General features: G+C 57.2%; 2 protein-coding genes across 3 annotated transcripts in view; both read left to right on the forward strand.

Annotated features, from left to right (window-relative positions):
- The window catches only part of SEMA6B (semaphorin 6B), a 28,017-nt gene extending 23,786 nt beyond the window's left edge, over positions 1 to 4,231 (forward strand). For both annotated transcript variants that reach the window (XM_060145513.1, XM_060145512.1), the window contains exons 13-17: positions 306 to 488; positions 577 to 723; positions 1,663 to 1,740; positions 1,872 to 1,930; positions 2,348 to 4,231. In XM_060145513.1, coding sequence (XP_060001496.1) covers positions 306 to 488; positions 577 to 723; positions 1,663 to 1,740; positions 1,872 to 1,930; positions 2,348 to 3,252 — 1,372 coding nt within the window. In that variant the 3' untranslated portion in view covers positions 3,253 to 4,231. The remainder of the gene's footprint in view (positions 1 to 305; positions 489 to 576; positions 724 to 1,662; positions 1,741 to 1,871; positions 1,931 to 2,347) is intronic.
- A 3,199-nt stretch (positions 4,232 to 7,430) lies between these two features.
- On the forward strand, positions 7,431 to 9,976 carry LRG1 (leucine rich alpha-2-glycoprotein 1). Its single transcript, XM_060146729.1, has 2 exons — positions 7,431 to 7,578; positions 8,564 to 9,976. The coding sequence occupies exons 1-2, from the start codon at positions 7,439 to 7,441 to the stop codon at positions 9,573 to 9,575; spliced, it is 1,152 nt and encodes a 383-aa protein (XP_060002712.1). The 5' UTR covers positions 7,431 to 7,438; the 3' UTR covers positions 9,576 to 9,976.
- The last annotated feature ends 878 nt before the right edge of the window (positions 9,977 to 10,854 follow it).

The raw sequence follows: 10,854 nt of genomic DNA on the forward strand, positions 1-10,854 counted from the left end.
CTTCGGACACGAGGGGGAAGCCGGACACTCAAGACAGCTGGGCATGAGGCTCCGGGGATGCCCAGAAAGAGGGAGAAACAGAGAGGGAGAGAGAGACCATCTGACACAAAGAGATGGAGGGAGACAGGGAGAGAGACAGGCAGGCCCAGGTAGGAGTCGGGTTTGGGGGTGTGTTTCTCTCCATGATGTGTCCCCTTGGAGCCACGCCCATGTCCACCTTGCCGGGCGTGGGTGGTGTCTCTGAGTGCGCCCAGGACCCCAGGGGGCTGGGAGGCAGCCTGACCTCTGCCCAACCCTGGCCCCAGGTACCAGCTGACGCGAGTGGCCGTGGACGTGGGCGCCGGCCCCTGGGGCAACCAGACTGTCGTCTTCCTGGGTTCTGAGGCGGGCACTGTCCTCAAGTTTCTTGTCTGGCCCAACGCCAGTGCCTCGGGCACCACCGGGCCCAGTGTCTTCCTGGAGGAGTTTGAGACTTACCGGCCAGACAGGTGAGGCCGGGCAGAGGTCAAGGGACAGGGCCAGTGGGCAGGGAGATAGGGCGTGCCCCTTGAGTCTTACCAATCTGCTCACCCCCAGGTGTGGACGCTCTGGGGGTGGCGAGACAGGGCAGCGGCTGCTGAGCCTGGAGCTGGATGCGGCCTCGGGTGGCCTGCTGGCGGCCTTCCCCCGCTGTGTGGTCCGAGTGCCCGTGGCGCGCTGCCAGCAATACTCAGGATGCATGAAGTGAGTACTCCTGGGCCAGCTGTGGGCAGGGGAAGTGAGGGGAGGTGAGCATGGGAAGAGGGAGAGAGTCAAGTTCAAGTCCAGGTCCCAACAGCATCCTGACTCACTGAACGATGAGCAGGGCAGAGGGCAGAACATGTGCAAAGGCCCTGGGGCAGGACTGGGCCTGGTGTGTTGGCGGAACAGAGAGGGGGCCTGTATAGCTGGAACAAAATGAGCGAGGGGGAGAGAGGGAGGAGGGGAGGTCAGGGAGGGGACGGGGCCGGGGGTGGGTCGTGCAGGGTCTGTGGGCTGTGGGGAGGACTTGGGCTCCTTCCCCCACCCCTGGAGTGAGGTGGGAGCCCTGGAGGTCTATGGGCAGAGCAGGATGGGATGTGAGTGACACTCCTAAGAGCACCAGGAGCAGAAGCTGGGGACCAGGGAGACAGCTGTTTGTCTGCCTCTAAAATGGGTGGGAGGGACGTCCCTGGGGGTCCAGTGGTTAAGAATCCGCCTTCCAATGCAGGGGACATGCGTTCAGGCCCTGATCGGGGAACTAAGATCCCACATGCCGCGTGGCACAGCCAAAAAAAATAATAAAATAAATAAAATGGGTGGGAAGATCACATGCAGATAAAACACTGGTACATCTCTGAACTCACAGTGTGCCCTCCACACACTGGAGAGCACCTGACCCTGTGCCCGCCGACTTGGCAATAATGATGCCATAGCACACACCCAAAGCACAGACTCAGGGGCAGGCCTGCCTGGGCTCCAACCCTGGCTCTGTACCCTGGGCAAAAGTAAACTTTCCTGAGCCTCAGTTTTCTCATCTGTAAAATGGGGAAGAAATAGCCCCCACCGCTAAGACGTACCTTGAGAACTCCCAGAGTTGACAGTAAGAGGTGCCTCAGAAGGGGCTGTGGTTGATCTGCTCTCCGGCTCCCTTGTCTGCTCCAGGAACTGTATTGGCAGTCAGGACCCCTACTGCGGCTGGGCCCCGGATGGCTCCTGCATCTTCCTCAGCCCCGGCACCAGGTACTGGGGACGAGGGAGGTGGGGGGCGGGTATGTGACCCACGTGATGATCGGGAGTTCCCCCCCCGCAACCACAGCTCTGTGCGAGAGGTTTCTGCTCACTGCGCCTCTCTGCCCCCCTGCCCTCATCAGAGCCAACTTTGAGCAAGACGTGTCCGGGGCCAGCACCTCAGGCTTAGGGGACTGCACAGGTAAGCGGGGGAGAGGGGAGGAGGCCTGGGGACTCGGAGTCCTGGTCCTCCAGGGTTCTCACACCCTCTGCCGCCCATGCCCAACGCGGGGTGGGGGGGGCACGGTACTGGCTACCGTCAGGGCTTGGGAAGGGCAGGGGGCCCCACTTCCAGGTAGGGAGGTGGGAAAAGGACCGACAGATGGCGAGGGGGCGCTGGGGACCGCAGAGAGAGAGGCCAGGAGACAGATGGGCAGACAAACTTTAAGACAGACGCCAGGGGACAAAGAGATGGGCAGACGGGCGTTGAAAGGGTCAGAGAGGCGCCACGAAGCAGAGAAGCAGACAGACGTTGAGTGCGTAGACCAGGCGGAGGCCGCGAGAGGTGCGCAGGGGACCGTCCCCGGCTGGGGCCCTCACACGCCGCCCTCCCGGCCAGGACTCCTAGGGGCCAGCCTCTCGGAGGAGCGCGCCGGGTTGGTGTCGGTGAACCTGCTGGTGACGTCGTCGGTGGCGGCCTTCGTGGTGGGCGCCGTGGTGTCCGGCTTCAGCGTGGGCTGGTACGTGGGGCTCCGCGAGCGGCGCGAGCTGGCCCGCCGCAAGGACAAGGAGGCCATCCTGGCGCACGGGGGCGGCGAGGCCGTGCTGAGCGTGAGCCGCCTGGGCGAGCGCCGGGCAGGCGGCCCCGGGGGCCGGGCCGGGGGCGGCGGCGGGCCCGGGGTTCCCCCCGAGGCCCTGCTGGCGCCCCTGATGCAGAACGGGTGGGCCAAGGCCACGCTGCTGCAGGGCGGCTCCCACGACCTGGACTCGGGGCTGCTGCCCACGCCCGAGCAGACGCCGCTGCCCCAGAAGCGCCTGCCCACCCCGCACCCGCACGCCCTGGGCCCCCGCGCCTGGGAGCACGGCCATACGCTGCTCACGGCCTCCCTCTCATCCTCCCTCCTGCTGCTGGCCCCTGCCCGCGCCCCCGAGCCGCCCCCCGCGCCCGGCGAGCCGGCCCCCGACGCCCGCCTCTTCGTCGCGCGGCCCGGCCGCGCCTCCCACGGCGACTTCCCGCTCACCCCCCACGCCAGCCCGGACCGCCGGCGGGTGGTGTCGGCGCCCACGGGCCCCTCGGACCCGAGCTCCGCCGCCGACGGCCTCCCTCGGCCCTGGAGCCCACCGCCCACCGGCAGCCTCCGGAGGCCGGGCGCGCACGCCCCGCCCGCCGCCGCGCTGCGCCGCACGCACACGATCAACAGCGGCGAGGCCCGGCCCCGCGGCCGCCACGCCCGGCCCGGCACGGACTTGGCCCACCTCCTCTCGTACGGGGGCCCGGACAGGACTGCGCCCCCCGTGCCCTAGGCCGGGGCCGCGCGCCTCGGCGGTGCCAGCCACGGGAACCAGGAGCGAGAGACCGGGCCAGCTCCGAGTGGGTGCTCAGACCCCCGGCCCAGCCGCGCGGGGTGGGGGGCGCCCTCCGCCGCCCGGAAGCACAAGGGGCTCGACTCCCCGCCCCGCCGCGCCTCGGGGCCGGCCGCAGGACCCTGAGGCGGTCTGGGGCAGGCGGGCGGGCGGGCGGAATGTGCTGTGGATTTGAGGTTGACCTTCTCGCGTGGATTTTTGGTTTGTTTTCCAATTTGCGTTTCTTTTGCAGTTTTCTAACCAATTGCACAACTCCGTTCTCGGGGTGGCGGCCGGGGGCTTGGCGGTGGGAAGGGGAGGGGGCACATCTGCAGACCCCAGCTCCCCCCCCCGCCCCACCCAGAGGTCCCTCCTCGACCCGGCCCCCGGCATGTATGTATGTATGTGTGTGTGTGTGTGTGTGTGTATGCGCGCGTGCATGCCGTGTCCGTGTGCAAGGGGCCGGGAAGGGGAGGGAGGCGTGCGCGTGTGCCTGCGGGCTGCTGCGGCGTGTGCGTGGGGGCGGCCACGTGCGGTGTGTGTGTCTGTGTGCGAGCGCGGAGGCCCCAGCGGCCTGGGCGTTGGCTGAGCCGACGCCGGGGCTTCCAGAAAGCCGGGGGCCTCCAAGGTGCCGGTTAGGAGTTTGAGGGGTGATGAGGAAGGGGTTTCAGGCAGGGGGTCAGGACGGCCTGCCCAGAAGTCGTATTGGCGGCTGTCTAAGGGCTCGGGCGGTCTGGGAGATGGCGAAGGCGGGCGGGCCCCCCTGTAAATATGGCCCCAGGGTGGTCAGAGGGTCCCATGCCACCCATCCTCTGTGACCTCCCCCTTGACCTCCAGCTGACCATGCATGCCAGCTGAGTGGCCAGCTGAGAGTCCTGGACCCTCTCTGGAGTTTGCCTCCCCCAACCCCCTGTCAATAAAACTGTTTACAACCACCGGCCCCCAAGGCTCTGGGTCTGCTCTCTCTCCTGGGGGTGGGACTTGGACAGTGGTCTGGCCTGGCCTGGGGCAGTTGGGAGCACCTGGGAGAGTCCTGGCTGGGTCACTGCAGCAAACAGAATGATGGGGAGCTGGGTGTGGAAATGTGGAGAGTCGCGGGGGTCCCAGTCTTCATCTGGATGGGGGCCAGTCTCTGGTCCTTCAGCAAAAATTTACTATGCACCTACCGTGTGGAGACAAAGACCCCTGTCCTCATGGAGTTCGCAGCCTAATGGGGAAGACCAACCACATAAAAGCAAATTAGGACTTGATTTGAATTAGCGATACGTGTAATAAAGAAAAAGCCAGATAATGTGTTAGGTAGGGGGTGATTGTGTATGGTGGGGGGGAGTTGAGGAGAGCCTGCCAGAGGAGGTGACATGTAAGCTGAAATAAGACGGGCTAGAAGGAGCAGCTGTGGGGAGATGTGCAGAGTGTTGTGGGCAGAGGGAACAGCCAGTGCAAAGGCCCTGCGGTAGGGAGGAAGCTTGGAGGAGGGCCCAGGCCATTAGTATGCCTGGAGCAGCCACACTGGGTGAGTGAAAGGCTAGCAGCTGGAGATAAGGAGGGAGAGGAGCACAGGGCCCCAGGCAGGCAGGGCCTCACCAGTGAGGAGTACAATTTTTTTTTTAATTGTGGTAAATAACATACACGATCAAATTTACCACTTGAACCATTTTTAAGTGCACAGCTCAGTGGCATTAAGCACATTCACACTGTCGTAAGCCATCCCCACCATCCATCTCCAGAACTTTCTCGTTTTCCCAAACTGAAACTCTGTCCCCATGAAACACTAACTCCCCACTCCCTGCTCCCTCCAGCCTTATGAATTTTAAGTGGGACAGGAAGCCATCAGAGAGTTTTAAGCAGGGGGCATGATCTGATTTCACTTTAAGAGATCACTTTAGCATTATGTCACTACAATTCACAACTCTTCCGGCCCATGTCGATTAAGCACCTACTGTGTGCTGGGCTCTGGGGATAGAACAATGAACAGGACAGAACCCCTGTCCACCGCTTATCATGGGGAGACTGATTGAAACAAAGAAACACAAAACACCATGACGGCATCTAGCAGCTCCTCCTGTACCTGTGTGTCTGTTTTTTCAGCTTGATTGAAATATATTTGACATATAAGATTGTGTAGGTTTCTGGTGCATATCTTGATGATTTGATATGTTTGATATATATGGTAAGATAATTATGACAATAAGCTTGACACATCCATTACTTCACATAGTTACTTTGTGTGTGTGTGGTAAGAACATTTAAGATCTACTCTCTTAGCATCTTTCAAGTATACTGTACAGTCTTGTTAACTAATCACCACGCTGTACATTACATCCTCAGGACTTAGGCATCTTAGAGCTGGGAGTCTATATCCTTTGACCAACATCTCTCCCTTTCCCTCACCCCCCAGTCCCTGACAACCACCATTCTACTCTTGGTTTCTATGAATTTGGTTATTTTACATAACTGAGATCACTCAGTATTTGTCTTTCTCTGCCTGACTTATTTCACTTAGCATAATGCCCTCAAGTTTCATCCATGTTGTCCCAAATGGGCAGGATTTGCTTCCTGGTTATGGCTGAATTATATTCCATTATGCATATATACACCACATCCTTATCCATGCATCTGTGAATGGATACTTAGGTTGTTTCCATGTCTTGGCTATTGTGAATAGTGCTGTAATGAACACGGGAGGGCAGATATCTCTTCAAGATACTGGTTTCATTTCCTCTGGATACATACCCAGAAGTGAGATTGCCAGATCATATGGTAGTTCTATTTTTAATTTTTTTTGAGGAAACTCCCTACTGCACCAATTTACATTCCCACCAGCGGTGCACAAGGGTTCCCCTTTCTTTTTTTTTTTTTTAAGTGTTCCCCTTTCTCCACACCCTCACAACACTTCTTATCTCTTGTCTTTTTGATGAAGCCATTCTAACAGGTGTGGGTGACATCTCGTTGTGGTTTTGATTTGCATTCTCCTGATGATTAGTGATGTCAAGCACCTTTTCATGTACCTGTTGGCCATTTGTATGTCTTCTTTGGAAAAACGTCTACTCAGGTCCTTTTCCTGTTTGTGTGTGTGTCTGTTTTTGTGTGTCCATCTCTGCAGATATGTTGTTCTCTCCTGTGTGTCCTGCCCTGTCTGTGTCTCTGGGTCTATGTGTTTTTCCCTGTCTCTTGGTCACTATGTATGTCCGTGTATTTCACGCAGGTGGTTATCTGTCTTTCTTTATCTGTGCCGGTCTATGCCAGCCTGTGTGTTTCCCTCTCAGCCCGTATGTCCACTAAGACAGAATGCTTAGTCATCCTCACAGCTGAATAGGGACAAAACCCTTCAGAGATTGGGCTGGGAAAAGAGGCCACAGCCAGGCATGCGGATAAGGATAATACGTCACACCTGAATGTTTAGAACTCAACAAGAATTTAAGCACTGAGGAGCCAAACCTGTGAGCTGCAGTCAAACAGTTCTCAAAGGGAAGTGTGAGCCTTCAGATGCACTTATTAGGAGATGAGAAAAGTCCAAAACAAATAGCACATCAGCTTCAGCTGAAGAAAGAAAGAATGGAAGGGGCTCTCGGAGACTGAGTTCAGCTTCACAGATAGGGGAACTGCGGCCAAGAAAAGTTACGCCACTTGCCCAAGTTCACAAAACAGAGCAGTCCCAGGAGAGCTGGGATTCAGAACCAGGTTTAGTCCCTCCCAGACCATTGTTCAAAGACTGTGGAGACTTTTAGCATCACTTGCTTTTGAATTCTTTTTTTAAAAATTATTTTACTAAAAAAAATAAGAATATGTCATGAATATAAGACAAGTGTGTTTTTGTTCTCTTCACTGAGCTTCCTGGTTGCTCAAATTTATTATAAATAGTACCTCTTGCTCAAAGAGTTGTCCCCCATCCCCCAGGACAGACTGGCGCCTTACAAACTTGACCCTTGATTCCTAGATTGGGGGAAGTGGGGACTCAGCCTCAGAGACTCTTGGGTACCCACTCCCCAAAAGCAGGACTCAGGGGAAAGAAAAACTAGGTAGAAACAGGGTCGAGAAGGCGGTGGGCAGCCCACCTTCTGTCCTCCCTCTGCCAGGAAGCAATTTTGCAATCCTGACCCCTCCCTTTCCCCTGCCTGGCTCAGGTCCAGCCCCTAACGGGAACAGGATGTGGGTGGAGACTTCCCAATGGCTGGTGCCCCTGTCCCCAGCCCAGGCAGGTATAAGGCCACCTTGCCAGACCAAGGGAACCTGGATGGAAAAGAGAGAGGCCGCCATGTCCTCTTGGAGCCTAGAGCGAAAACAGAGGTAGGTCCCCACCCCGCCCACCCTGGGCAGGCCCGGACACCAGGCAGTGCAGAGATCCATGGACATTCCGTCTGACCCACTGAAGTCACAGGGCCAGACGTAGGCCTGCAGACTGGAACAAACTGACACTCAGGCTCCGTCTATGGACAGACTCATTCCCATACACACACTCCCTGCAGAAGGCCCAGGTGGTCCATGGGCTGTAGTAACCAAGGATGTTCAGGTGGTCTCTAGGGCTGCTGGGCTAGGGCATTACTGCTGGAGGGACCGGGAGGAACAGAAGCCCCAGCTCTCGAAGGGTTCCAGCACCAACTGTAAATCTCGCCATCCCAAAACCAAATGCCTCCCTCCAGACCTGTACAAGGCAGGATGCACTTTTCATGCTCAGAGTCCCGTCTGTATCTGGAGTCCAGAACTTTGGAGCAAGATGGGGCTGGGCACAGATAACCTAGACAGGGCTAGACAGAAAGAGGAGCAGCCCAGATGGGGAAACTGAGAATTCTGCTTGGGAGGGTCAGAGAAAGCTTTGTGGAAAGGGGACCATTGGAGCTGGGGTTTTGCAGGACGAGTAAGAGTTCATAGGCTCTGCCTTCAAAACATGGAGCCAGGGAGACAAGAAATGACCCAGAAAACAAGTGAGAGCAGAAGAAATTAGCAAGTTGGACTGCAAATAATTAATAGTCCATTGGGGCTGGGCTGACAATGGGGAAGGGTAGTATGTAGGGGTCAGACTAAGAAACTCAGGTTTCATAGAATTCTTCCTGGAACAGGAGCTACTTCTGGCAGCTGTGGCGGGGGTGTGGGTGTTGAAGGTGGAAGCCAGGAGAGGAGGAGGAGGGGACTACTACACTAGTCCAGGCCAGCAATGAGGCCGGGTGAAAGTAGAGGTGGGAAGAAGCAGGCAGATTCTGGGTATATTTTCACTTTGCTGGGTATATAATATCATTATTTTAACTTATTAAGCACTTTCTGTCATTGCCTGCAGCCCAGTAGGCTGGGACTCCCATCTTTCTAGAATCCTCTTCCTGCTGCTGTTATCTGTGGTCTCAGCCCAGGGGGTCACCCCAAATCCAGACGCCTGCCTGGTGTCCCACTCGGGTAACGGCAGCTCCATCTCCTGCCAACCACCTGCCAGACTCCCCCACTACTTCCCAGCTGACACCGTCTACCTGGCTGTGGAGTTCTTCAACCTGACTCAGCTGCCTGCCAACACCCTCCAGGGCATCCCTAACCTCCAGGAACTGCACCTTTCCAGCAACCAGCTGGAGGACCTCTCCGCCAAGTTCCTGCTGCCTGTGCCTCAGCTAAAGGTGCTTGATCTGACCCGCAACGCCCTGACCCGGCTGCCTCCTGGCCTCTTCCAGGTCTCAGCTGCCCTCCACACCCTGGTGCTGAAGGAAAACCAGCTGAAAGTTCTGGAGGCCTCGTGGCTGCACAGCCTGAAAGCCCTGCGGCATCTGGACCTATCCGGGAACCAGCTCCAGACGCTGCCCCCTGGGCTGCTGGCCAATTTCACCGACCTGCTCATCCTTGATCTTGGCAATAACCAGCTGCAGACTTTGCCCCCTGACCTTCTGAGCGGCCCCTTGAGGTTGGAACGGCTGCACCTCGAGGGCAATAGGTTGCAGGAGCTCGGAAAGGGCCTTCTGGTGCACCAGCCAAAACTGCGCTACCTCTTCCTGAACAACAACAGGCTGGCCACGGTGGCAGCTGGCGCCTTCCGAGGTCTGCAGAAGCTGGACATGCTGGACCTCTCCAACAACTTGCTGTCCACCGTGCCCAAGGGGCTCTGGATGTCCTTGGGGAAGGCTGCCGGAAACATGAAGGATGGCTTTGACCTCTCAGGTAATCCCTGGATCTGCGACCGGAAACTGGACGACCTCTTTGAGTGGCTGGTGGCCAACGAAGGCAAGATGTTCTTCCGCAATGACACACGCTGTGCTGGCCCTAAAGCCTTGAAGGGCCAAATGCTCCTAGTGGTGGCCAGGTCCCCTTGAAGCCTGGGGCTGGGGGCGGGGTGGGGAGGCAAGGCTTGGCAGGGCGCTGCACCCCACTTAGCAACTAATCCCACCTTCTAAGGGTGAGTCTGGGCTTCTCATAGTTGCCGGGACCTGTTTCGCCCATGTTGCCCCAAACACACCTCGAGCTCTTCCTGCTTCCTTGCCTCTGCTCAAGCTGTATCCTCTTCCAGAAATCTCTTTCCCCTATTTCCCGGGTCTCTTGGTCTCTGGCTCCTCCAACCTGTCCTGGCCACACTGAGGTTGGCTCATTCTGGCTCTGTCTCCCCCAGTTTCAGGGGTTCTCTGAGTGCAGGGCCTGGGGCTGGGTTCCCTCTTACTCGGCATCACTCGGTTTGAGATCAGATTGGAAGGGGTTAATAAATAACTGTTGAACAGAATTGGATGTATTTGCTGTGTTCCTTGCATTCTCCCAAGGCGAATTCCTAGGTCTCCAGAATGAAGCAGAAGGAGAGGCATGCCATGAAATCCCAAATCGATAGCAGTTGGGATCTGATGGCTGTGTCTGCTCCTCCCCCTTTCCCCATCCTTGGATTTAACTGGTAATAAAACCCTGACCATTGCCCAAGGTGTCGTTTTACCAGTGGATTCCTTCCAGAGCTTGTGTCCTGGGGAAGGTTTAAATTAAACCAGATTGCTTCAGGGCTCCAAACAATTTTTCATGCTGGCCTGTGATAACCAGGGGAGCAGCTGCCCAGGACGAGCATGGGCAGGCTGGATGGGGCTGAACAGCTGGGCAGAGGCCCTGGGGGCTGTGTTTTCACAGCTCCAGAACCTCGGGGCCACCTTCCAACACAATGTTGGGCATGGTGGGGGTCGAGGTCGGACTGGGGGGACCCTGGGATGTTTGGGGCATGCTCGGTTTTTGCAGCTCCCTGGAAGGAGGGTCATGCCCACGTTGGTGGTCATTCCAGATGTGGTGATGAAAGCCGGTGTTCTGCAGTCTGGCAGAGCTGTGTTTGAATCAGATTCCTCAATAGCTAGGCGACCCAGGGCAAGTGGTTTAAGTATTCTGATCCTCACTTTGCTCATCTGTAAAATGGGGATCCAAGTGAATGGGCCGGCCTGTCTTCCGGCTTAGTTAAGCGGCAGGTTTATAAAAAGTAAAAAGAAAGACCGTGAGGACTTGCCCAAGGTCACTGGGCGAAGCGGTGGGGGGCTGTGATCGCTCTCCACCGTCTCTGCGGCAACAGCAGTGAGGGTGACAGGTGGTCAAACTTAGCCAAGGAAAGTAACTCAATCCTTAGCATAGAGCGTC

This window comes from Lagenorhynchus albirostris, chromosome 3 (genome assembly GCF_949774975.1).
Source record: "Lagenorhynchus albirostris chromosome 3, mLagAlb1.1, whole genome shotgun sequence".
NCBI classification, from domain to species: domain Eukaryota; kingdom Metazoa; phylum Chordata; class Mammalia; order Artiodactyla; family Delphinidae; genus Lagenorhynchus; species Lagenorhynchus albirostris.

Coding starts and splice junctions, on each gene's coding strand:
- LRG1 (XM_060146729.1), top strand. CDS start 7,439: ATGTGGGTGGAGACTTCCCAATGGCTGGTGCCCCTGTCCCCAGCCCAG. Junction 7,579..8,563: donor AGCCTAGAGCGAAAACAGAG/GTAGGTCCCCAC, acceptor CATTGCCTGCAG/CCCAGTAGGCTGGGACTCCC.